Source organism: Scatophagus argus, chromosome 17 (genome assembly GCF_020382885.2).
Source record: "Scatophagus argus isolate fScaArg1 chromosome 17, fScaArg1.pri, whole genome shotgun sequence".
In the NCBI taxonomy this organism is placed as follows: Eukaryota; Metazoa; Chordata; class Actinopteri; family Scatophagidae; genus Scatophagus; species Scatophagus argus.
Window position 1 is genome coordinate 487,383 of NC_058509.1, and position 26,690 is coordinate 514,072.

General features: G+C 45.8%; 2 protein-coding genes across 7 annotated transcripts; one reads left to right on the forward strand and one right to left on the reverse strand.

The window, feature by feature from the left end:
- The first annotated feature begins 1,849 nt into the window (after nt 1-1,849).
- mindy1 (MINDY lysine 48 deubiquitinase 1) lies at nt 1,850-11,972 on the forward strand. 5 transcript variants are annotated; one of them, XR_006845837.1, is made up of 14 exons: nt 1,850-2,102; nt 3,638-3,983; nt 4,487-4,738; nt 5,149-5,342; nt 5,545-5,602; nt 5,710-5,774; nt 5,913-6,071; nt 6,188-6,290; nt 6,422-6,564; nt 6,675-6,869; nt 6,942-7,100; nt 7,714-8,351; nt 8,534-8,586; nt 8,796-9,568. XR_006845837.1 is itself a non-coding variant. In XM_046417194.1 (13 exons), the coding sequence occupies exons 1-12, from the start codon at nt 2,049-2,051 to the stop codon at nt 7,783-7,785; spliced, it is 1,800 nt and encodes a 599-aa protein (XP_046273150.1). In that variant the 5' UTR covers nt 1,850-2,048; the 3' UTR covers nt 7,786-7,828; nt 10,007-11,972. The 5 variants fall into 5 exon arrangements, 2 of the variants coding, with proteins under 2 accessions (XP_046273150.1, XP_046273149.1); XR_006845835.1 differs by having other exon boundaries at nt 7,714-8,586; XR_006845836.1 differs by having other exon boundaries at nt 8,534-9,568.
- LOC124074346 (phosphatidylinositol 4-kinase beta-like) lies at nt 11,686-26,499 on the reverse strand. 2 transcript variants are annotated; one of them, XM_046417184.1, is made up of 15 exons: nt 26,229-26,498; nt 23,527-24,001; nt 23,004-23,081; nt 22,555-22,967; nt 21,909-22,340; nt 17,885-18,112; nt 17,450-17,707; nt 17,163-17,269; nt 16,934-17,038; nt 16,730-16,853; nt 16,437-16,550; nt 16,084-16,235; nt 15,879-16,011; nt 15,660-15,780; nt 11,686-15,535 (listed from the first exon to the last, which is right to left on the reverse strand). In XM_046417184.1, the coding sequence occupies exons 2-15, from the start codon at nt 23,984-23,986 to the stop codon at nt 15,354-15,356; spliced, it is 2,907 nt and encodes a 968-aa protein (XP_046273140.1). In that variant the 5' UTR covers nt 23,987-24,001; nt 26,229-26,498; the 3' UTR covers nt 11,686-15,353. The 2 variants fall into 2 exon arrangements, with proteins under 2 accessions (XP_046273140.1, XP_046273139.1); XM_046417183.1 differs by having other exon boundaries at nt 22,555-23,081; nt 26,229-26,499.
- Between the last annotated feature and the right edge of the window lie 191 nt (nt 26,500-26,690).

A 26,690-nucleotide genomic window follows, 5' to 3' on the forward strand; every position in this document is an offset into this window, starting at 1 on the left:
ATGATGAAGTTTCTTCATCTTTTTTGTGTGGACCTCTGGGGAGTTTAGAGATCCTGTTATTTTAGCGGCCGTCCGTCTCTGATTTCTTTGTGGTGCAGAAGCCCAAACTGATGTGCCGTGTATGAAATGTACTGCTGCGTGTCTCCATCTTCCTCGAAATGCTGTGAAACAAGCGAGGCTGTCCTACCATCCATACCCAGTCAGGTTACATTGGCTGCTCTGCAGTTTTTTCCCCTGACGTGCAGACACGGTTCGTTTGTTGGTGTGTTTGAGAGGGGCTGCAGTGCCCTCTAGTGGCCTGTTGGAAATCCTCCCTGCTGTGTGGAATCTACCAGCACTGTGTGTGTGGGTTCAGAGCATGAGAGTGTATTTTCAAATCCTGCTTGTTAGTGTTCAAGAATCTGCTCCCTCACAAGTGTTCATATCCAACATATCCAACAACTCCACAGCATGGTCATATGCTGGATTCGATTTCCAACTTGCGCTAAAAACACGCAACGCACACACACGTTGGAATTCCGACTTCCGGTGGCGTTTGATTTGCCACTTTCGACTTCAAACATCTCGGGAAAACCACGTAGGAGTGCAAAAGCACCATGAATAAAAGCCGTGGACAGTGTTGCTATAACAACAATGGCTGAATAACAAGACGAACGAACTGCCTTGTTTTGTGGCACACATCCAACTCGGTTCTTTAACGGATATGACGTCACTCCAAGCGCAGAGTTGCGATTTACGAGTAGAAATCGAAGGCAGCAATACACTCCAGATGTCGTCCAGGTATCTGTAAGCACTCAGAGGTTCCTTCATACGGGAATCTACGGCTGAAGTGTTCATTCAGCCATGAAAATGCCTGCGCATGCTGTAAATGTCGCACCCATATTTACATGTTTGATTCCCCCACCTGTCATTGCACTACCTGCTGCTAAACTCACTGTCCGTCTTAAAATATCGTGTGCAACGTTACCATATTTCAGAAAGATGCTGAGTTTCGCGATACCGCCTGTCCCAGGTGAGCGGGGACTAACGCAGACTTCTGTCTTATCAGTTTAGTGTCAAACTATAACGTACGTATCCTTAAACACTACTATATTAAGTATAATCACCTCCCTCAACCATAAGAGCGGAGTTTGTATACAATTGTCTGAATTTAACGGCAAGACTGAGCGCCCCACCCGCCGGAATTAACGAGCAAACCAAATGCAACGCGACTGTGTCGAAGGTACAGCAAAAAGGTAAAAGTTTTAGTCTTACGCGTTTTAACTGTATTTCCGACCTGATGTGAGTTTTTGATCGTCATTTTAAATATTTCAATGACATAAAGTAGCTAGACGGAAGCAGAGGAGACTTATCGGTAAACAAAACACAGAAAATGCTAAGTTAATAAGGCGCTGCACCGGATATATTGTTCTCACACCTGACTCCATTCAAATTACTAATGGTTCCTGCTGTGTTTAATATTATCGCATATTTAGATACACTTTCGCTTAAATTATTTTCTTTTCGTAACCATTTGGTTCCATTGTCAATTCGGCCCATTATTTGATCAAATAAATCAATTTCCTGCCTGTTTAGTCTCCTTTAACATTAACTTGCTGTCGCACATGAGCAAATCAAACTGAGCTGAAACGTTGTAAAAGTTTATGTTTGTTTTAAATGCGCACTGCTTGGATATCATATGCAGTGTCTAACGCCCCATTAATTGCGCTGGAAAGCATTTCTTTTCTTAAATTACTACATTTCTAGTGGAGTTTTGCTCAGTCGTTACGTAGTGGCGCTGGCCGTGACAGCTAACGTTTTGCCAAGCAGATGCAGTGACCAGCATCTCAGTGGCCGGTGTCAACTCATTGGTCCCTTATTTAGTTTGTTCGCACTACACATTTTTGATACGCTGTGAATGGTAGTTTTCTAAAACAAAAAGTTTTAAGTTAACCAGGTTGCAAAATTGACCGGATGTGACGGAGTCTGGATTAGTTTGTTTTCCCGATGGGCGTGGCCTGTAACCCTCCTGTGTGTCTGACTGTTGGAACAAAATGTAAACAGCTAGCATGGCCGTTCACCAACCAGCGTCAGCGCAGATTGCAGACTCAGACACGCTGTCGGTAAGCCATATCTTTTGTAATAGACTGTTTGTCCTGATGCGAATGAGCAGGTCAGTGACGAATCTCGGGCACCGGTTCCCCCAGTTCCGAGTTCGTCTCTTTATGGAACGACAGCTAACTTAGCTAAGTTAGCTCGAGGCGCTAGCGTCAGTTTGCTAGCTCAGGGAGTTGTGCCACAGCACAAAGCTGCTTAATACTGAGCCGTCGGTAGCTCGCAGGTTTCAGGCTGTATGACAGTTTTTTTACGGTTGTGAATTTTGTTGTGAAGGACTGCTGATAGACTAAAGCTGTCAGAAGGAAGTACAGACAGTTCAAGTGTCAAGTTTTCACCGTGAAACATGTTGAATCAGTGTGACTCTGAACTCTGTTATGTGACTGAAGAGCAGTGTGGGAAACCTCAGCACTTGTTTGGCCGACTAGTGACTGTCCTCCGTGGCTGCTCTCTGAGCTCTTTACTGAAACACACTTCCCCTCTGCACACGAACTTCCACAGTCATTTTATTCCCTGCTTTGCTCTTCCATTAAAAGCTGTAGATAAACTTAAATCCAGCTTGTTTTCCAGCAGAAGCGTCAGTTCAGTAAGAAATGAGGTGTGGCAAGATCATCTGACAGCATCATGTAGTTCAGAGGACAGCAGTTAGTCCTGATGGACACATGATAGTAAAGCTTATGCTGACAACACCACAACATGTAAGCTTCATCTGCAGTGCATTCAGAAAATCTTCACAATGCTTCTGACTGACTCACACTTCAGAGCAGGGACAGGCAACCAACCAGCCTCTCTACCCTGTCCCCCTTTATTTGAGGCTGAAGATGTGGATTTTGAACAATGTGGCTGTTGAACAGGCAGGGAGGATCTCATTAAAGGCTCTGTGGTGCATGGTGGGAAACGTAGGATCCAGTGTTTTTCAACATCAGAATATCTCCACCTCTGCTGCTCAGATTTTGGACCATCCTGGTTTTAAACATCTGATATGAGTTATCTATGGACTTGATCTTTTCCATCTGGAATAATGCAGTATTTTCTGATTGAACATATTGATTAGGAAGCCGAACTTGGTGGACAAATGCTGTCTTTTAATGATGTGTCCTTCTTGTTTCTTTGTCCTCAGGTCAGGCAGGAAGTTTGTTGACTGATCAGCTGAAACTCCATTGACAGTGCGACTTAGACAGTTTGTCACATCACCCTGCTGACCACTTCCTGTCAGCAGGAGAGGAGAAGAAGAAGAAGCTATTCAAGCTTATTTTTAACACATATCTAATTCATGACGAGAGGTCCAAACCCTGCTGCAGCCGATGTGTCATGTTCAGTGTCAGCTAGTTAGGTGTGTTTGATTTGTGTGGGTGTTTGATTTGTCGACAGACAAGCTGAAAAGACGAGGGGCTTCCCTGGCGGCCATGTTGGTGCCTCAGCTGCTGTCTGTCACTTCCTCTGCTTCTTCGATCTTTGGAAGATTGTGAGCTGAGGTGGTGTTTTTTCTCCACAAAGGCTTCAGTCTTTTGATTTGTTCTTCGTCTGCATTGTTTCCAATAAGCCAGTCATGGCGGAGTCTAGTTCAGAGCCTGCAGCAGCAGATCTGCTGATCCAACGCAGCAACGAGGAAGTGTCATCTGAAAGCGTCTCCAAAGAACTAATCGTAATGATGACCACGCAGGGGCCGGGCCCCACACCGAGGTCAGATGTTGAAGCCAAGGCCCTGAGCTGCAGCAACGCCGGCGACAGTCCTGTTCCGACCAAAGTCCTGGAGGAGGACACGTCCACGCCACCCGAGTCTTCGTCGCTGTCATCTGAAAATGGGACAGTAACTGCTGTGACCACAGAGGAAGAATCTTTGTCAGTTCTGCTTCGACAGAACAAGACTGAAGGAGGAGGAGACACAGGTAAGAGTTCAGATCAGGTCCAGGATCAGCTGTTCACTCCGTCTGAAAGAGACACCTGTTCGAGTGACAAATGCACAGTTTAAACAAAACTCACCTGGAAGTGAAAAGTTAAATTCTTGAGCAATAAAATGAGCTTTTTTTATGGTTGGTATTAACATCAGCTCAGACAGGAGGAAGTGAGCACCTGTGACATCACAGGCCTGTGATAATGAGCCATGTGTGCTGAGATGTGCTGATTCCTGGCAACAGCAAGGCTCAGATAACATGAAGTGAGTGACATGTTGTTTGTGAAGTGGAGAAGGTGAGTTAGTGTGAAGTCCTGTTGAAGCTTGGCTGGTTGACATTCAGGAAGTGGAGGCTGCAGCTTTGTGTTCAGCACAACAACAATCAGCCTGTCAGAAGACGCTTTCATTCACTCGTTGTTCTGGTATATGATTGGCTGCAAACGTGGACAAAGTGTAAGAAAACCCCAAACAATTCTAATAATGGTCTTTGTTCTGCAGGTCTGGATGTGGACCTGGAAGACAGCTCATCCCTCCTGACGGGGGGCGGCTCAGATGACCAACGGGAGTCCACAGACTCCGCCTCTTTCTCCATCCCCAGCCTGGAGATGTCAGACGGTATCACGGGCACAGGAAACTCTCTGGATGTGGAGGATGGCCTGTCCTCGTCCCACTCTGTTCAGGGTGTGGACGGCGGCTCTCCGTCCACTGAGGTCCCCAGTCTGAGGGACACCGAGACACTGGAAGCTGCCGGTGAGACAGTAACGATAAGCAGGCACTCCTCGTTCAGCTGGACCAGCACACCTGGAACATAAAGCCATCAGCACGCTCACAGAAGTTCACAGCTAACAGGCTAACATCAGTGTTAGCTTCTCCAGCAGTTCCAGTCTGACTAGCCTGTCAGTCATCATATTTCAGTGTTCATGTAGTTCCAGCTTCACTGCTTCAGAAACCTAACAGCAGTGCCGCCGCCGTGTTGGTCAGTTGTTCTGAGGTTAGGACAGGATCTGACAAGCTGAGGAAATTCTTAATAGTTTAACTTCTGTCCTCTGATAAGAAAGGATTTTTAGGAAACATATTTTCTGTGTGAGGCCCTGACCGACTGGTGTAGACGTCAACCTCCGTCTGTTGTCGTGTGACTGTAGTTGTCCTCCTGTCCACAGGGGGTGCTGTGGCTGCCGCAGGTCCTCCTCCTGCTGCTTCCACAGCAGCCGCTGAGTGCGGGCCCTGCATGCCGGCGTATTACCTGGTGAAGTGGATCACCTGGAAGGAGAAGAAGACGCCCATCATCACTCAAAGTGAGAACGGACCCTGCCCCCTGCTGGCCATCATGAACACACTCTTCCTCCGCTGGAAGGTAAAACAAACACTGAAAACACACAGTGATGGCATATGAGACAGGAGAGACGATACAGTCGGGTGTACAGTCTAACTCTTATAAAACCTCATCCTTTGCTTGTGACAGTTTGGGTGAACTGACCCTTTAATCATTATTCATTAGAAGGCTGCTGCGTGCTTCATCATGTTTCACCTGTGTGTGTGTGTGTGTGTGTCTTCAGGCAAAACTTCCCTCTCAGACTGAAGTTGTCACTACTGAGGACCTGATGGCTCACCTGGGTAAGACACACGCTCAGAGCTGTCACCCAATCAGCAGTCAGATGAGTGTGTGGTGTAACAGAGAGAAGAGCTTCAGCTGCTCACTGAGGTGTGTGTCTGTTGTGCAGGTGAATGTGTGTTGTCTGTCACACCCAGAGAGAAGGCTGACGGGATGGAGCTCAACTTCCAACAGGTGTGTACACACACACACACACACACACACACACACACACACACACACACACACACACACACTGACAGGAAACCAGGTGACTTTCAAAATAAAGTTCAGGCTGGAAATCCACCTCTCACTGCTGTGTGTGTGTGTTAGAATATGAGCGATGCCATGGCGGTGCTCCCCAAGTTGTCCACAGGCCTGGACGTTAACGTGCGTTTCACCGGAGTGACAGACTTTGAATACACACCAGAGTGTATCGTGTTCGACCTGCTGGACATCCCGCTGTACCACGGCTGGTTGGTCGACCCTCAGGTACGCCTCAGACAGAACCTGGTCCTGAGGCGTCTTTTAATGTATTGATATGTGTAATGTTCTCCTGACTGATGTGTCTCTATGTGTAAAATGTTCCTGTGTGTGTGTGTGTTAAGAGCCCAGAGATGGTGGCTTCTGTGGGGAAACTGAGTTACAATCAGCTGGTTGAGAAAATCATCGACTACAAACACTCTGCAGACAGCAGCCGAGTCAGTGAAGGTAACACACACACACACACACACACACACACACACTGACTGTACACAGAGATGAATCGTGTATGAGCAAAAACCTCTCAATGAATGTAAGTCTGAAAACATAAACTGTGTGTGTGTGTGTGCGTCTTCCAGGTCTGGTGGCAGAGCAGTTCCTGGAGTCGACGGCGACCCAGCTGTCGTATCATGGTCTGTGTGAGCTCAACACGACGGCCAAAGAGGGAGAGATCTCAGTGTTCTTCAGGAACAACCACTTCAGTACCATGATCAAACACAAGGTGGACACACACACACACACACACACACACTGGTGGCTTTTGGTAGACACTGAGGACTTTGGACAGACTGTCTCTGGACCTGTTGTTAATAAAGTTTCTGTCTCTGTCAGGGTCACCTGTACCTGCTGGTGACGGATCAGGGCTTCCTGCAGGAGGAGGGTTTGGTCTGGGAGTCTCTTCATAATGTTGAGGGAGACGGAAACTTCTGCGACTCGGACTTCAGACTGTGTCATCCTCCGCAGAGAGCTCCGCCCAGCGCCGCCCTGCCGCCCAGCGCTCAGGAGCAGCAGAGGCAGATCGACCAGGTGAGTTGCTGCAGGTGTTGGTGACAGAGCTCAGAGGATCGCTGTGTTAATTGATGTTGTGGTTGGTGCTAGGACTACCTGGTGGCGGTGTCCCTGCAGCAGCAGCAGGGCGGGGCCCCGGGGCCCCTCAGCGACCTGGAATTGGCCCGACAGCTCCAACAGGAGGAATACCAGCAACAGCAGCAACAGCAGCAACAGCAGCAACAGGCATCACTGCAGGCAACACAGCAGGTAATGTACAAGTCAACATACTGTGGTACAAGTACAACCAGAGAGTACTGAGTGCAGTACAGAGTCCCCTGTGCCTGTTGTCCTGAGCAGGACCAGCATCAGCTGACTGTGACTCCTGCAGGAGCTTCCTGTTGGAGCTCATTTTGACTGCAGCTGATGTTTCATCTGCTGATTATTTTCTCCGTGAATCCACTGATTGTTTGCTTTGTCAAACTGGTGAAACTGGTGAGAAATGTCAGATAAATCTGGTGAAATATGACTGATGCCTCGATTGATGCACATAAAGCATCATGTTCCTTTAGAATCCTGGAAGAATCCTCTTTGCTGACTGGATATAAAGATGGCCGACATGAGGGCATCGCCCTCTGGTGGCTGGCTGCAGCACAGCTCTTAAGCTCCTCCCTCTCCATCATAGCTGATGGGACAAGAACCAAACTGAAAACTCAAAGTACACGTCAAAGAAATTTGGCAGCGTTTGTGTTTACTTTGGTACAGTGGAAGGAAGTGAAGACATCTTTATGTCAGTGGCTCAAACACACACATCACAGTCAGACTGTTGTTGTGTCTGTGTGTTGTCGAGGTGGTGGTGATGATGATGTCATTGTGTTTCCAGGTCAGAGGTCAGGGGTCACAGCAGGGCGCAGCCAGGAGAAGAGACAAGGACTCAGACTGTGTCGTCCTATAGACTCTTCATCACCGTCATCTTCATCGTCCAACACACACACACAGTCAGCTTGATGCCAAACCTCAGTGCTTTGTTAAACTGTTTGTGATTCCGGTTTGTACATTTGTAAGAAATGACTTAGTCTGGTGGACTTGGCAGGTCTAATGAGTCAGAGTTTTTAAGTTGGCTTTATTCATGATCAGTCAACTAGCGCTTAATTAATCAGCCATAAACCATCAATAAGCAGAACGTCTGGATTGTCAGGTTGAGGAGAACATCACCGAGTAATGAGCTTGCAGTTCATCAGAAATGGTTCTTCCTCTTTTCTTTGTCATGTTTTGTTTTTGGTTGGTTGGACAAACTGAGACCTGAAGACATTTTGTGCACTAACAGATTAATCTGACAAATCACAAAGTAAAAGTTCTGACTTACCAGAAAGAACCATGAAGGGAATCTGGTGCAAAATCTGTCTCTGTCCTGTTTAATTTGCGGACATGAAAATCTCTTTCCTGATGGGACCGGGTTCAGGACCCGCTCCTTTCTCATGATCGGCTTCACTGATTCTTCCCTGAACTTTAAACCAGAAGGTAACAGACTCATGGCTCCTGAGACCCAGATGAGAGTCCGTACAGAAGTCCCATCAGATTTCTTCTGCTTTTAGTTTCCCAGCACAGTTTGAATTCATGCAGAAAAGAAGCTCAGAGGTCTGATGAAGGTGTTAATGTCCCCGAAACCAAAGCTTATTTTCTCCATTTATTTAACCAACCAGAGCTGAACCTGGTTTTGTGTGGAAGCCCGGACCTGCCAGGAAAGGAAACAGATGTGAGCATGAAATGACAAAAATAAAAATGCACTTCAAACAGAAGTGCATTTTGATCCGTTTTCAAGTTTTGACTTGTGCAGACAAAAGTATTATTAATCTAATGAAATGTATAATATGAATCTTTTTCCTCTGCTATTTATGACCTAATATTTAAAAAGCAAAAATAACACAAAATTTTCATTTTCATTTCTTTGTTTTGACATCACAGGTTTGTTTGTCCTTCCTGCTTTATTTCCTGTACTGTTGTGATGGCAGTGAAGACTTGTTTCAGTTATCATTTTGACAGATGTTGACCTCAAAGCTCACGCACATTAATGTGTCATGAATCAAGACACTAAGTCAGAGTAATAATGAAATGTTTAGAAAAACTATGAGATATTAAGCCAAATCTGAATTTGGACAAAATCGACTTACTGATTTGTCTCATATTGATGTCTTTTAACTCAAAATGTATTTTTTGTTTTGTATTGTGACTGAAGGCCTCAGAATGTTGCCATTAAGTTGAACTTAACAACAAGATGCTTCAGTTTTTTCCATTCCTCACGTTTGTCTCATGCTTCCTCTTCTGGCCGTTTGAGGGCTTCCGTCCATCAGGTCAGTTCTGTGAAACAGCAGAAATCTTGTGGAGCGACTGAGAAAGATTTTGACAGACGTTCAGTCAGCTGTTCAGACCTGCGCTTAAAGTTTGTCCCCTGGAAACAGCAGAAACCAGGACAGGAGGAATAAATCACAAACACATTTAAAGCCACGTGGAATAAAACTGTCAGTTAAAGTTTTCTCTCGTGTTCGAAGAACGTTTAGTAACGTTTAGCACTTTGCCATCATGCCTCTTGGAGCGACGGGCGTCGCCACGACTTCCTGTTGTTGTCCGGTGGTTTCCTTTAGCGTGTGTGCTGACGGCTGGCGGACTCTGCCACGCTCCATTTAACCTTTGTATTTGATTTGTCATGATGTCAAATTATCAGTAAAAACAAAATCAAATTCTGGCATCCACTTGTTTGTTGTTGACACACATGAAGACTACCCTGCCGCTGTGTGTCAGAGGAAATGCACCTGTCTGTCTCCTGTCTGTCTCCTGCCTCACACCTGTCTGTCTCCTGTCTGTGGACCATAGAGGTTTCTGTATATTTAAGTGACTGTACTTTGGGCAGCAAGAATTTCTGATTAATTTCTATCAAGACAGAAGTTAAAAGTAGCCTAAATGTCCTTCGATTGGCTAAATTCATGTGGTCCTGATGTCTTTTGTTCAAGTGTCCATGTGGTCACAAACGACTGCAGCTCGAACACGACTTCCTGTTCACTGAGACCAAACCACAGAGCTCCTCAGAAACATGTTTGAGCTTTATTTAATGAGCTTCCATGCAGTTTAGTGAGGACACACAAGGTTTGTGTTTTGGTTCTGTACATGACTGAAAACAGCACACACACACACACACACACACACACACAAAACACCCATCAGATTTGATATCTGAGCCATTAACCACTGTGGAGATTCAGTTTGTGAAACAAACTGAGAGGATGTTAACAGGACAAAATAAAGTTTCTGCTTTTCCCTTTGAAGGAGCAGACTTACATTCTGAGTCAGTGGGAGGAGGAGGAGCTGCAGACCACAGAGAGGTTTGTTAGGTCAACTCATGGACTGAATGGTCATCAGGAAATTAAAAGTAACAGCTGGATGGAAGTCAAAATAATTCAGATCAATGGAGACAATAATGGGAGAACAGGTTTGGTATTTTTGTAGTTTTTCTGTGAGCAGTACTTTCACCAAAGAAAACCTCAGGAGACAAAATCACCACCAAGAACAAAATATTGGAATGTTTTGAGCCAAATAATCGAAATCCAACTAAAAATCCAGACGTCACTGTTGTCTTAATATGTAATTGGGACTCATGTCCTAATTGTAACACTCATAAATGGTTATAATTACGTAAAATGATGATAACTAAGAGCTCTCAAACCAGATCTTCTTTTCTCAGTGAGATCTTTGCATGAAAAATATTTCAAGATTATGAACGTCATCCTCACAATGATACGAAACATTTCTAAATATCAGATTTTTCTAGCACAGTTACATGAAATAAGCTCGTGTTTTAGAATATTTACCTTTTGATTGTGAGATAATTACGATGGTGATGTCCCCATGTGGTTTTGTTTTCGATGAATGTGATTGACCATTTCAGAGTTTTTCAAACCCGTCCAACTTGAGTTCTTTTCTTTAAACAAAGTTTTAAAAAGTAAAACCCCTCCACCTGCGTCTCTCCACCTCAAAAATTTTAAATTCAAAGATCAATTAATTCTTAGTCCTGCTTCTCCATGAGATGATGCTGTTTATTAAAGTGTTTTCATGTTGGTTATTTTCTCTTCACACAGTGAAAAATAAATCCACCCGTCTCTCATGATGTTAGCGAGGTTAGCTTTTCTCATTGAAACCAAGACAATATGAAGTCTCCTGTCCTGCTTGAATTCAAGACAAACTGACAAGATGCCTCGATTAAATGCAAACTGAACGCAGAGGAGCCTCATGCTGCTCTAGCAGATTTAGTGTTAAATGTTTAAAACCAACTAAAGTTAAAAACATCAAGTAAACATTTTCAAATGACAGAACACATTTTCATTCATAAATGCACTTTTAAGAGTTTTTCACATTGGATGTGTTCGAGGTGATGGAAGGAAGAAAGAAGGCAATGAAAGGTTTTCAGCAGCACGGACGAGTTTCAGCAGACTGCATGGTTTTCCTCTCCAGATGTCACTCTAAAATCCAACACTTTCACCAGTTACTGTTGTAAGTTTATTTCTAAAGCATCTCTGCCTTAGATTCAAGGCCAATCTTAAAACGTTGTCGATTTAGATAATGCAAATCAAAATGTGACTAGAACATTATGGTAATAACGTCCAGACTGACGTAGGAGAGGAAGACATGGATGAGTTAAAACTCGTTCCTGACGCCATCAAACGTGATTTAAAAGCACTTCTCGGGTCCAAGATCCCTTCATCCCTCCTGTTGCATTGATAAAGAGTTTGTACCTTTTGTACAGCTCAAGGCATCTATTTTTCTCCAATAAGTACATATATACAAGAGAAAAGAAAGAACACAAGCTATTTAAGTTGTTTATCTGGTAAACTATAGTCATAGCTGTGAGTTTGCCAAGCGCGGTGATGTGTAAGCTAGCAGGCTAACGGTTAGCAGACAGTAACATGATGCTGCTTTACAATAACAGAACTGTGCTTCTCCTTCAATAGTGGTTAAAACACAAAAACCCTCAGAGAACAACTGTGCACATGATAGTCATAAGACAGGAACATTAAATAATGGCTTTACTCCAGTGAGAAGCTTTTATAGTATTTTGCAGTCATATAGTTGGTTCATAAAAATGTTAGAACATTTAAATTTCCACTAGAAGAAGTCTGTTTCCCGAGTGCTACGCTTGTCAACAAGTGTGTTATAGTGTGTTCAGGTTTATGACCAGCCGGCGAGCGACTGGCAAAGCCCTGAGTGGCCCATGAGATGCATGTGCAGTAACTGATCTGACTAGCTAACGTTAGCGCTGCTCTGCTCCCCTCGTGTGCTTGTTAGCTTGTAGCTCTTAGCAGTTGATCACATATTCATTTTTTAAATTACTTAATACAGTCTGCAAGAATGGAAATTACAATTTAGATCAAAATCTAAATTTTGTTGACAGCAACAACACTGCATTACATTGTGGAGAAAGCTGTGTTGAACAGCAAAAGTCGTCATGAAGTGAAAAACGGTTTTCATCAATATTCCACAGTGGCTGTTGTTTTCCAGCAGCATGACAACGACTGTGCTCAAATGTTTGCTAGCATGTTTTCTACACTTTCTCCACAGTCTAATGTTATGTTCTCTAGTTTCTTTTAACCTTTCAGCTTTAGTTTATATTTTTGTACAAATGTGAGAACAGGACTGACGTAACCTTCAACATTAACGTGCCGTTAATTGCAGCGGGCAGCAGGCTAGTTCCTTGTTTAATTATTAGCTAGAAGTAGCAAGCTCTTTAATTTGCTTTTGGTTAATCCTCTACTGCAAACACACATGTAGTTTTACATGCAGGGTACCACACTGATGGGCTAATAACCTGCTGACTAGCTAACTGGCTGCTAGCTGTTTTACCTCATGTTTTTCTACACAGCTGTATTTAGAGTGGACGAACAAGCAGGTAGTCGTTTGCTAACAGTAGAATAGTTCTCGTAGCACTAGAGAGTGTTGCTGTCAACTAAATTTGTTTGCTATCTTAATCTTTGACAGAATATTTTAATCTGAGGACTGATATTTCAAGTACACACTTGATCTCACACTTGAATACAAAATGCAGCATTTTGACGTGACACACTGGAATAAAGCCACTGAGCGTTACAAGCCTTAGGCAGAACATAAATGATACAGTACAGACAAGTTTTAGTTGCTCAACACTGAGAACATGTCTGTTCGAGAAGAAACTTTTGTTTTAGTGGATTGTTATTACAAAAAACATTCACATATTCTGGAAACTGATCATCACTGATCTCATCATGAAGAAATTAAACTTTCTGTAAAACAGAAATAAAAGTCTCTCTGAGCCATCTCTCCTGATTGGCTGGGGTTAATCAGAGGAATGTATCTTGTGGCCAATCAGGGAGGAAGAGTGTCAGGCATTTGTTAAATATGCAAATATAGTATACAGTTAAGAGACAGGGAAGTAACACATTAATTTAGTTCAGAGTTATACACAGCAAGTGGAACAAGGATAACGATGAGCTTCTTGCATAAATCTGTAACAAACAAACCCTTTCGCCGCTCGGTAGCCATTCTGGCTCAAAGGAGACATGAAATCATTCAAGTAAAATGGAGTGTGGAAGGGTTAATCCCACCCTGTCTGCTCTGATTCAACACTGTTCTGTAGTGAGAGCGCTGAGAGCAAAACAAACGACACGTTTTCTTCGGAAATCAAATACGGACCTTTCTTCAGCTGAAACTAAATGAAACCATTGGAAATGAAAACATGCAGAGTCATGTTGAATTTTAAGTCTGTTGTCACCAGAAACGTGTCTGGCTCCTTCAAGTTTCAGTTTGTTTGTGAAAACCTTTAAGTCATAATACATCAAATCAAACCTGAACATTTGGAAGACAGCAATTAGCACTGCAGCAATAATCATAATAGTAATAAACCTCAAAGTAAGATTATCGGCCTGGTGAATCAATTGCTGCCGATAAATTTAAACTTTAAACTTAAAAAAAAAAAAATCACATGGACGTCAACGTTAGCTCACATTTAGCTGACCTGCCAACACCTGCAGGCTGGCATTTGAAGGTACAGCCGAGGCTAACAGATTCAGTCACTGATATTGTAATATTCAAATGGAAATTCATGAGTGAGTGAATCAACCCATCAAATAATCTCTAAATATCATTTACTCACAGCTGCACTGCAAGCTTTTTTTAAGTTTGCCAAAACCTGAGGAACACTGGACTCTGGGACAGTTGTGATGAACGTGTGGCGAAAACAAGAATTAAAAGTCAACATGCGGAGGAATCCTGTTGCGAGATGTGAGACATGTCAAACTAAATTATTGTCGGTCTCTTTGCAACCCGCTGAGTCTTTTCTCTGAACATCCGGAGAACAATGTTAAGTTCACATTGTGCTTCCCTCATGTCGTAACCTCCAAGAAGCAAACACACCGACGACAGAACCGACTGCTTTCTCCTCACCATGGGACGCTGCGGGCTTGGACCGACATTTCGGATTTAAATGATTAAAATGACGTGAAACAGGAGGATCAGCTGGAGTGAGCTGCGATAAAACTTCAGTCACGGAGAACTTAAACGGTCGCGATGAAATGCAAAGTATAATCAAACACTGGGCAACTATGGAGACTTTTCTGTCTAGCACACTGGAGATGGTAGAAAGTCATGGATGGAATAACCACAGGATCTTTAATGCAGCGTTCTGTTGGATTTGAAGACTCAAAATGAAGGTTTTTTTTCCTCATGGAGAGTTTTCTTAAAGTTCACACAGAATTTCAGAAGTCATTTCTTGACACTAAGAGTTTGGAGTCACGTTGATGATAAAAATGTCTCCTTTGTTAAAGTGACGTGTCTCGATGGTCGAGAAAAAAATTAGTTTTGTTCTTTGCTGATTTTCTTTGACTAATAATTAACTGAAAATGTTTTTCCTCCAGTTTTACAGCAGATGAAAACAATCATACTTTCAAATCTGGAGCTCATTAAAGACTGTCATTTATTGCGAGGTCACATAAAATGTGATTAACACGACTGAAGCTGCTGCTGCTGCTGAGGAGGAATAGAGAATTAATTCATTTATCAGTGATTGGACACTTTGACCGTTAAAGGAACCCCACAAACTCTCAGCGTCGACGTTTCCTCTGCTGTTTCCTTGTTAATCCCAACATCGAGTTCAGGTGTGCTGGTTCAGAGTGAAATCCAGTAGAATCCAATAGATTACATATGTTTGTGACAGGCAGCAACAGGATGAACCAGAAGACTGATGCTTTGGCCCACTTAGTGTTTGTCTCTCTGAATGTAAAAACACACCATGTCTGTACTTTCCCAGCTCCCCTTCAATGCAGCACAAGTCTGATCAGCTGATCTTCCGGTTCAAATCTGCTCTGTTAGAAACTTGAGACAGATGAGATGAAAATAGAGCGGAGGTTGAAGAGAAAACCAGACCCACCAGCTCCCTCCTGCGCTGCCATTGGCTGAGCGTTTGTTTCAGTTGGAGTCTCGCCGAATCCAAAGGTCACACGGTGATCACATGATGCCATTGGTGACGTATTGAAAGGAGTCGTAGAGTTTAGTGGTGATGGAGCGCATGGATCCGTCCACCAGCTGCTCCACCAGCAGCTGCAGCTGCTCCTCCGTCAGCGACATGTGGAAACGCTCCTTCAGGCCGCGGATGGTGCTGGAGCCATGAAAGCAGGGCAGGTGGGAGCCTGGAGGAGGAGGAGGAGGAGGAGGATGCTTCAGACAAGGACTAATACTACACTGAGAATACTCACGTTCAACTAAAAGCATGTCAGCAGTACAGACAAAGTGCATTAGTTTGGTGGATGTTACCTTGCTGCATGATCTCTACGATCTGCACCACCTTCTCCATGTGTTTCCTGGCAGCGATCAGACCCTGAAGCATCAACATCTTGTAGTAGATAAACATGTCGCCGTCCAGGCCGCCCATCACCTGAAACACACACCACCACCACCATCATCATCATGATCATCAGGAGGCCTTCACCAGCACAGCTCATTTAAAACTGCAACACAAACTCATTGACGCACGTCGACGAACTCCGACGTGAGCTTGAAGGCGGACGTTTCGAAGCCAAGGTTACGAGGAGAGCTGGACAGGATGAAGCCGAAGTCGATGTGGATGATGTGGCCTTCAGAGTCCAGCAGGATGTTCCCATTGTGTCTGCGGACAGCATTTTGGTGTCAGAAAAGAGCTGTAGGACTGCTAGCTTAGTGAAGAGGGAGGCCGTCTCACCTGTCTTTGACCTGCAGCAGGTAACAGATGAGGCTGTACCCGGCGCAGCTCTGGACGAAGTTCCTCTGAGCGGTGAGGAAGGCTTCGGTGGTGAAGCTGCCGTGTTCTTGCAGAAAGTAGTCGAGCAGAGACAGCTGACTCTGCTTACGCACCTGACGGACAGGAAACACATCAGCACTCTAACGTCAGAAATGAGATCTTTACAAACCAACCAATCAATCAGTGGATTCAATCAGCAGATCCACCCAGAATGAAAAGAATCATCAGCTGCAGTAGACTTTCTTCAGTGTACTTTTACCAATAACAGAGCGGTATTACTACGTCTGCTCATACAGGCTCTGGTGTCAGCATACCTGGTGCAGAGAGACGGCGTTGAGGACGGGTTCGATCATCCCGCTGTCCGACGACATCACCAGGATCTTATAAGGTTTGATCCACAGAGGGACTCGCTCCTGCTGCCAGATGGACTGCAGAAGACAAACACACGCCAGTCTGGTGAAACCTCAGCGCTCCTGAACAGGACCTGCGGTGGTCCTGCAGCAGCTTCAGGGTCTGCAGGGTCTGCACACTGAGACCTCAGAAACACCGAACAATGAGAACAAATGAGAACTCCTGCTTTCGTTCACGAGTGTGAGGGTGAGGGTACCTGCAGCTGTCGGAGCACCTGATAGGCCAGCAGCTCCTGTCTCAGGTCGTCTCCACACTTGACGATGACCGACAGCAGCCTCCAGTTGAGCAGGTGGCCGTAGGGAGAAGCTTCTCTGATCCGCCTGCACACACACATTCAGCGACCGTCAGCACACACACCGGCTCAGCGTGGCTGACAGGCAGCCAAGGCTCATTGACTCACCTGACTTTCTCCTCCCAGGGTTCTTTGAGGGCGACGGCTGACGGGTCCTCGGGGTCCCTCCTGAACGAGGTCGGAGTGTGAGCGAGGTTTTCCGACAGGCGACGTCTGGAGAACCAACATGAGAACCGATGGAACAGCAAACAGACTGTCAGAAACTAATGACGAACTGATGGAGCTTCATGAAGCTGCTGGTGTGTGTGTGTGTGTGTGTGTGTGTGTGTGTGTGTACCTGATGTCACCGGCGGCGATGAAAACTGGCTCTTTACTCTCCAGACTTGTGATGCTGTCAACCGAAAACTGACTGATGTTATCACTGCTGCTGGTCTGAGCCTCTGCCTGCAACACACACACACACACACACACACACACACACACACACAGATTAGTTGGGTTTCTGTAAAACTGGGTGACTGGGTTTAACTGTTGTCCTGCTTAAACCTTATATAAAACTAAAACCGGAAGTCAATAACTTTAGCCTTTAGGAACCACAGAAGAAGAACTGTGTCACTGCCTTACCTCCACCTGCAGCTGTCCGATGTCATCGGTGGCCCACGCCTCGTCATCATTGTCGTAGTTTGGGACGGTGGAGAAACTTCCTGCTCTGTGTTCTGATGTCATCCCACTGTTAGCGTTAGCCGCAGCACTGCCGCCCCCACAGTCCAGGTTCTCTGCAGAGCGAGCCGATCGGATTCTCGTCTCCGGGATCCTAACGGGAACCGGAGACGTCTCAAAGCTCTCACACTCCAAAACTTCAACATAGATGATGTACGGAGCCTGAGGAGGAGGAGGAGGAAGGTTACTGTCTGTGGACGTGATATCAGACACTTCTTGGATTTCTATGGAGCCAAGCTAACAGTTTCCCTCTGCTTCCAGTCTTTGTGCTAAGCTAGGCTAATCATGCCCTGTGTGTGTGTGTGTGTGTGTGTGTGTGTGCGTGTGTGTGTGTGTTACCTTGTCTTTGGAGTTGAGCACCACCGCCTGTGTGTGTGGGATCCTGCAGACGTGGTGCTGGTGTTCGGCAGTCGGCAGCCACACTCGACCCGGCAGCTTGTGGTTGAGCAGCGACAGCTCTGAGATCAGCCGCTGAGTCTTCTGTTCTTTGGTGGGCAGTGTGGCCAAACGCTTCCCGATGCAGAACAGAGACTTTACAAACTCCCTCTGAGGACGCAGACGCTCGGGCTGAAACACACACACACACACACACAGATTAGTTCGCAGTGCAGGTGCTGAGTCAAACGCCTCCAGACGCAGAAGGAAACGTCTGAGTGTCAGAGGGTTGGAACCAGTTCAGAGCACACACACGTTACTTCATTCAGAAGGACTCATGTGTTTTAAAGAGGAAGATGAAATTTAAAGTCAAACTGCAGTTCGCCAATTTGTCCACCAGAGGGCAGAGCAACTCCACCTCCAACTGTCACCTGAACAACCAGGTAAAGTGTCTCGTCAGCGTGACGATGAAGCACATTCACTGACTCGGTCAGTCGACAAGTCGAACCTGAGCCTGTCGTCTCATTAACGTGACATCATTATGACATCATCGCTGACCTCGACGTCAACACGACACCAAACAAAGAGAGCTGAGACGATCATATTTCTGTTCATCAGGCCAAAATAAAGACACACACACACACACACACACACACACACAGTGAGGCGGTTCAAAGCACTGCAGGAGGTGGAGATGACAAACAAACAAACAACCATGAATAAACAAACGATCAGTGAAAACTGACTTTGTTCATGATTTTTCCGGGTTAGTTTTGATGTGGTCAACATTTCATCCCTCACTCAGAGCTTCCTCTCTTTGCACAGACTGAGACAGATCACATCGATTGATCGTGATCAATAATAACATTTTATATCTGAATTCAGGTCACTTTTCAACCCAGTTTCAATTTCATTATTCCTGCTGTTCTAATCAAACAGTAAAGTCTTTACATGATGTAAAAGATCCTACAGAACAAAGAGTTGATTTCTCTTTGTTTGCTCTTCTGTGTTTACCTTCCTGTTTGCTTACTTCTGTTAGTTTACTTTATTTCTTGTTGACTGAAAGCAAACCGACACTTTTTACTGAAGAGCTGAAGGAAATCAGATTTTAGCTGAAGAGTAAAAACTCCCGCGGTGTCAGTTTGTGCAGGCGGTTTTCACGCCTGCTGAAGGTCAGACGTCCCCCTTGGACTCTGGACTCTGGACTGTCTGCTGACATCTTCTCAGATTTGGAAACAGACTGGAAGACGGTATTTGGATCAGAGTTTGTGGACAGACGAAGAGAGAAGTTTTCCAGCAGCGAGAGGAAACGAGAGAACACACCGAAGCCGTTTCATCATCATCATCATCATCACACGGCTCAGATCCTCCTCACAGGCCTCCCTGCCGTCCCCGCCCAGAACCCGGTCTGAGGGAGGGGGGTCGGGTTCAGCCCGCCAGCCAGCACATGGAAACGTTTGGGAGGAAATCACAGACAGGGAAGATGTTTACATGACCCAGATTCTGCAGGCCGAGTGCGGAGCCACAGAGGACAGGCGAGCGACTTTCACCGTGAGGGTTTCATCAGACAGGAAGTCGACTTCATGTCAAATCCACCATGAAGACAAACTGTCGACCGTCCTGTCCTGTCAACAGAGACTTTAAAAAGGTGACAAATACAAATGAAAAAACTGTAAAACTGAACAAATAAGATCTAGGTTTTCATTTTTGGTTTCTGGTCGTAGTTACTGTATTGCATATGATGATGTCATTTCCTGTCCATAAAAACATTTACAAACAGATCCATCTTTCTCTCACATAAAGTCTGAGTTGTTGTCAAGAAGCTACAGTTTCTGGCTGTAAACCAGCCCTCCTCATCTCCTCCTCCTCCTCCTCCTCAGTTCCTGTCCTCCCCGTCACCCCCCACCAGGACACAGAGGAGTCCCAGAGGAGTCAGATTTCTGTTTTCTCTCTGCAGCAGGTTTTCATTTCACTGGAGGCTTCTCTTCTGTCCTGCTGCTTCTCTTTTATTCTTCTAAAGATGGATTACTGAATCAGAGAAACTGACTGACTGTGTTATGTGTTTGTAGGTCAAGCAACACAGTTTGAAATGTAATATTACACTCGTGATAGATCCATATCAGACATGTTAGGCATTTTATTTTGGTACAGTACTTCCTGTTTAATGTTAGCACGCTGCAGAACAAAGTGCAGAACCCTCTGGAGTTCTTCTCCCATTAACCTGACCTGCAGTCAGTGATACAGAAAGTATTCACAGTCTAGACTTCACCAAAAGTACTAATACTAATCACTGTAAAAATACTGTAATATTGTCAGCTTCAGGTTGTAAAAGTTGGCTGTTAGCCTGCAGTTATGCTGCATTAGATTTGTACTCGTAAGTCGTGACAAATCGAACGCCACACAAAGTCAGAATTCCAACTCGTCAACTCAGTCGACCTCAGAGGACACCGAGTCTGCAAACCAAGATGGCTGCCCAGAGCGTCAACTGTAAATAAAAGCTGTTTTGTCTTTTTTGTGTCCAGTTTAGTAAGTTGCATACACAACACTGTCTCACTGCTGCCTGTAGGCTCACAGCTGTGGTCTTGTTAGGTGTGAAATGCTGCGTAATGTGTCGTTTATCAACTGGTGCTGCTTGTAATCAATCGATGTTGCAATAACAACAATGGCTGAGTGTTACAAATGAGCTGTAAAATCAGCCTGCTGTTAGCCTACAGTTAGCCTACAGACAGCTTGCTGTTAGCCTACAGTTAGGCTACTGTTAGCCTACAATTAGCCTAGAGTCAACTTGCTGTTAGCCTACAGTTAGCCTAGAGTCAGCCTTGCTGTTAGCCTACAGTTAGCCTACAGACAGCTTGCTGTTAGCCTACAGTTAGCCTAGAGTCAACTTGCTGTTAGCCTACAGTCAGCCTTGTTGTTAGCCTACAGTTTGGCTACTGTTAGCCTACCGTTAGCCTACAGTCACCCTGCTGTTAGCAGATGGAGTGAAAACAGCATCTACAGTCGGAGGACAATGTCACTGTTTTTGTCGAACAATCGATGATCATGGATCAATGTTGCAGGATAAACGTTGCGAGCACGTGCTTGATCATGTGATCACTCTCCTGTTCACTGATTGGGACTCTACTTCTGGCTTCTCACACATCTGCAGGGCTCACTTTGAATCAGGTCTCACCTTATCTGCCCGTCACAAACATTAAAGATAAAAGCATGTGGAAATGCTTTCTCTGTTATCAGCCAACTTTCTTTGAACAAGAGCTGCTTCATCCTTATCAGCAGGTCAGAAGTTCAACAACATGAAATTTGTTCCAGTTGTGTTGACCATCACAGAATCCAAACAGCAGTTCTCCTCTTTTAAATCTGTTTTGAAGAGTCGGCCAGCAGTGTGGCAGCTGAGCTCAGCGCACAAAATCTTTTTCTCTGCTTCAGAAAACAAATCATCTGCAGTCAAAACGGAAACACGGAAAATTCTGAGGCAACATGAAGCTTGTGTCAGACAACCGGCTGAGCAACAGGAGGACGCGTGTGCGTGTGTGTGTGTGTGTGTGTGGTCACATGCTATGAACAAACGTCAAGGCAGCTTACTGACACAACAAAGTGAGAAACACGAAGTGACAGACAGAAAGGGGCATTTAACCCCAACCCACCAGCCTTCATTCAAAAACTCTGAGCTTTTATCACACTCGTCTATGTGATATTCAGACTATTTTCAATGTGTTTCTGCAATCATCTGACTTAAATTTCTTTATTTACACATACAGTGTTATTTATACCTCCAGTCTGATCATTAATCAAAGTGTGGACTGTAATCTTACATTTACAGTTCAGCTTTAAACCTCGTGTACATTTACACGATGTCATCACAAAATTGTGCTTTATCATTTATGTAAAACCCATCCGGTTTTTAAAACCAGCAGAAAGTGACAGTGACGTCAAACTGAACATCCCGAATCAGGCAGCCTCTAGTGAAGGTGAAACATCTGGTCTTTACCTCCTCATGGACAGCCTCCACCTTTGGGTTACTTCCTGTCCGTCGGAGCCCGGCACTGGGCCCGTTGCTCGCAGTGGTGGCGTCCGACTTGGATCTCTGGTGGGTCCTCCTGGATGGGGAAATGAACACCTCGGCCTCTCCCGGAACGGGGCTGTCTGGGGCGGGGCCTCCCGAAGAGTCCATGTTGCTGCTGTGGTGCCTCCGGTGGCAGCGCCGGTGCGACGGCGAGGACGCCGGGCTGTCGGAAACAGAGGCCGAAACCGGTCTGGAAGACTCACATGTGGAGGGCTTGAGTTCGTCGGACAGGATGAGTTTTCGCAGTTTGGTGCCTCTGGAGTGACGCTGGGTGGAAATGTGCATGTCGGAGGAGTAAGCGCCCAACAGCCACGCCGTCAGCAGAGAGAAGGTTATACTGCCTCGGCAACGGTGGATCTGAGTGACACACAGACAGAAAAACACTCTCAATATCACACTTTTAGTTTGTCAGAGGTTAGACAGATAGATTCTTTATTGATCCTGAGGGGAAAAGCTGGACAAGCGTCACAGGGTCCAAGAACAAAATCATTCAGATGAATGAGTGGTGAAACGATCAGAAGCTGATGTGATGATCAATGCCGCATTAATGAGAACACCGCCGAGGACTCACCAGGTACGGTCTGATGGCGTCCCCCACCTCTGTGTCCATGTGCACATACATGTTGAGCAGCTGCGGCAGGTAGAAGTCCACCTCGCTGTCCAGGAAGCTGAAGAGACGGTTTCCGATGTACGCCTGCACACCTGGCTCCTTTGACTTGTACAGGTAGGAGATTGCCATGGAGACGTCAAACAGCTTGGACTCAAACAGGCGCAGAAGCCACGACTGTTTGGACGAAGCTGACGAGGACGATGGCAGTGAAGAAGACTGTGGCAGGGCCGAAGGACGTGGGTCTTGTTGGGGGGTACTGCCTTCGTTCTTCCTCCCCTCCTCGTCCTCCTCCTCGTCTTCTTCTTTGATGGAGCTGGTGTCCGGGCTGGTGTGCCACTGTGGACCGGAGCTCCCCGTCAGATCTGATTGCTGTTGCCGCTGTTCATGATCGTCCTGTCGCTGTTGCTGTTCAGGTCCTTCCCTGTTCTGCAGTTTGACCTTGAGAAGGACTTCCTGGCAAGCCTTCAGCGCTACTTCAGGGTCAATCACTGGAAGCAAAAAACAAGCAGAGCTCAGACTGATTGTGGCAGCGTTCACTATACTCTGTGTTTTTACAGCAGCAGCTCCTGGTAGGCTGACAAAGCGGTCTCAGACGAAAGGCCAAGCGGTCACATCAGACCTGTGTCCTGTGACCTTTGCTGCACTACAAATTTTTTTAGTCTTCAGTGATGAAAATCTGCAGAATTAGTCTAATTGTCGCAGCTGACGTAATGGCAGTTGGCAGCTCCTTAAGCGCTCGACAGTAAATCTAATTTTTGACACGTGCTGTCACAACGACTGTCACACACACAGCGAGGGGGTGGAGGTGAGCTAACGTTCTCAGTTTCACGAAGCATCACCTGTTGTTTAAAGTGTGTGGCGATGTCTCACTGAGTTCACCTGCGTGACCACAGCACTACTGGAGGAACACACTACCTGCTCGGTGCTGCTCACCTTGGTCTGCCCCCAGGTCCATCTCCATGGCGTCCTCTGAGATGACGTCCAGCGGGGGGCTGGGGCCTCGCAAATCGCCACCGCTCGACATGCCGCTGCTGCCGATGCCCTCGCTGGCGCTGCTGCCGAGGCTGCCGGTGCTGCCGATGCTCCCGCTGGGGCTGGAGCTGCGGGGGCTGGCGCTGGGGGAGGACGGCTGATCGCTGTGGGAGGGCGGGGGCAGCTGCAGGTGAGGGCGGGGGTGGTGGTGGTGGTGGTGGTGGGCTGGGCAGTCAGACGAGCTCTCAGAACAAGAGGAAGTCGATGAAGAAGAGGAGGAAGAAGAAGCACTGGAGGGGGAGGAGGGGCATGAGAAGGTGGTGGGGGAGGAGGAGGCAGGTGGAGGGGGTGGGACAGAGTGGGAGGGGCTAAGGTGGAGCGGAGGCATAGCCGATGACAGGGCGACCTCCGTGTCGGCCATTTTGGGGGAGCAGGCCTGCAGAAAAAGGCAGAAAGAGAAAAAAAGCTAAACACTTATGTGGAACTAGTCCTTTAAAATGTTGGAAAACAAACATCCAGCTGGTCAGGGATCAGTTAATATCAGACACAAACACTGTGTGTGTGTGTGTGTGTGTATTATGTAAGGTCCTGCACACCAACCTGACAGTATCATCATCATCACTACTCAACAGGAAGTGGATTAATTCTGACGTGTCCAATCAAGGAGCTTCCTCAACACTTTGTGCTAATGAAACCCTGACGGGAGCAAAGCGGCGTGTTGTGGGTTCAGTGACGTGAACGCCAACAGCGTCAGCTCAGAGGAAGTCACCGCCTTCCTCGTCTATGCGGAGTGAAGATGAGGCGTCTCAGCTTTCTATTTTTATTTCCCATCACTGTCAGGCTCTCCTGACGCCTCCTCTGCCTTCACTTTGTTCTCAGATCAGTGAGCAGCAGCTGATCTGGGGTCTGCCCGACCTCCTGACTCAAAGCGCAGCCCCCGCCATCAAAACAGTTCAGGGAACAGTTGTCATTTTGTCCCTGTTGACGTGTTCTGTAGGAAAACTGTGCGTACGCTGGTCTGAAGTCTGTGTGAGCCGACACCTTCTGCTGTTATAAAATCCACATCACGTGTGAAATTGGTTTCACGGCTACAAAGATGTTTTACTGCGCGGCCAGGCTGTCACAACTATCAATACTACAAACACAACAGCACCAGTATTCGATAAAAAGTACTAAAGTTATGAAAGGTTATTAACATTAGAAAATAACTGACCGACAAATTGCTTCCTGCTTGGGTTTCTGTATTGTTTTTTCTACTTGTATTCCATCCACGTTGAAAATTCTGCTGATAGTAAATACTAAATTATCACAAGAAATACAAGTACTAGAGTAGATGTACTAAATATTGAACACCTACGGTCATCGTGTGCTCATAAATCTGTTTTCTGATGACATCATCATCATCACACAACAGAGTGTGTGTCTCTGTGTGTGATTTTTTTCCAGATGTGAGGCATGGGTGGAGGCCAGTTTCACACACACACACACACACACACACAGTTTGGAGGATGAATCTGTGCTCATGTGTTTCATGCAGACTGAAATATCAGACTCGACTTCAGCTCGACTGGAAGCAGGAAATCCGAGCCACCTTTTAACACATCACTTTGAGTTAATTAAAACATCTTTTCTAAATGTGAGTTTTTTTCTCACCTGAACAAATGAAGTGAACGAGGAAAGAGACAGCGATTTAAACAGAATGTCAGTGAAGGCAGCATCAGTGCTGTGATGGAGGAGAGTCTGACGTGTGCAGTTCAGGGTAAAGTGTGAAGTTTATCATCACAGCTGAGTGAGACACACACACACACACACTTTCTGTTTTTATCGGAAGGTCATCAGAAAACAATCAGCACAATTGATGAATGGTTTAATCCAAAGTCACGTGCTCGGTCGCATAAAGGCCAAACGTCCCTCTCCTTCTCCGACGTTTATAAAGGGACATTACACCCAAACCCAAAATCTTGAATTTTCCCTCGCGATCAATAATCTATCTATCTATCTATCTATCTATCTATCTATCCAAACAAACATGTCGATTTGAGCGTTTCTCTCGTCAGATTTCGCATCTGAGCAGGTGGAGAAGATTTCAACCGCGAATTAACGTTCAAAGTTATTAGAAAACCGCCGGAAAATCAGCGAAAGAAACATGAGAATCAAAAGAGAGACAAAAGGAGAGACTTTCCATGTCTGTGTGGAGGGAAGTACTACGTATGAACACAAGTATTACAGTAGCGAGAACACACGTACTGTGTACTGGTATAAGAACACAGGGCAGCCTTTATTTTACTTGGATGAGTATTATGGAGTTTTTAAGGTGACAAAATCACCACCACAAAACACAACCTGAACCGAACTCATGCAACATCTTAATATTTCAGAAATATGATCGCAAAACTAACACAGCAGAGAAGCTAAAGAGGCTAAACACAACCGTACAGCAGCAGGAGGCGGCGCAGAGCCGCTCCCTCCTGATGAAAACAAACCGGAGGAGGGAGGAGGACACCCGGGCTGCGACAGGCCCGCAGCGCGGAGCTTTAACACCGGAACACACGGACCAAACGGGTGGCTAACGGCTAGCTGAGCCGAGCGAACACAGAAGGAAACACCGGGAAACGTCAGCGCAAAACGACGGGAAGAATCCAGCCGGGCGGGAGGAGACTTACCCGCTTACTGGAGCGTCTTCACCCCGCTTCCAGTTCCACGGAGTCGCGGTTTAATCCGGGAATTGTTCCGGGAGTTTCCGGGTCGAAGCGAGGTCTTTAATCCCAGATTCAGGCCCGATCTTAATCCTGGTTTCAGTCCGCGGTTTCAGTCGCTGATGTGGCCCATCTGGTCCGGTTTTGTGGCCTGGCTCTGTTCGGATCGACTCGCCTCTGCCTGCTTTAAAGAAGCAGTGACGCAACATCCGTCAAGGTAGACGCAGGCGAGAACAACAAGAACTTCCGGTAAATATTTCAAGGATTCCAGAACAAAACAACTTAAACAAATATCAATTTCACACGGGGAAATTAGTTTTTTTGACTTTTTTTAAAAAAAAAAAAAAAAAAAAAGAAATCACACAAAACTGTGATTAGTCAGCAAAATCAGTGACATTTACAGCTTTGAGCATTCGTGTCACTTCTGTT

Excerpts from the sequence above, each read along its gene's own strand:
- mindy1 (XM_046417194.1), top strand. The coding sequence starts at position 2,049 with ATGGCCGTTCACCAACCAGCGTCAGCGCAGATTGCAGACTCAGACACG. Across the intron at positions 4,739-5,148 it reads CGAGACACTGGAAGCTGCCG|GGGGTGCTGTGGCTGCCGCA; the intron begins GTGAGACAGTAA and ends TCCTGTCCACAG. Across the intron at positions 6,565-6,674 it reads GTACCATGATCAAACACAAG|GGTCACCTGTACCTGCTGGT; the intron begins GTGGACACACAC and ends TGTCTCTGTCAG.
- LOC124074346 (XM_046417183.1), bottom strand. The coding sequence starts at position 23,986 with ATGGCCGACACGGAGGTCGCCCTGTCATCGGCTATGCCTCCGCTCCAC. Across the intron at positions 17,270-17,449 it reads TCGGACAGCTGCAGGTGGAG|GCAGAGGCTCAGACCAGCAG; the intron begins GTAAGGCAGTGA and ends TGTGTGTTGCAG. Across the intron at positions 16,012-16,083 it reads CTGCTGCAGGTCAAAGACAG|ACACAATGGGAACATCCTGC; the intron begins GTGAGACGGCCT and ends TGCTGTCCGCAG.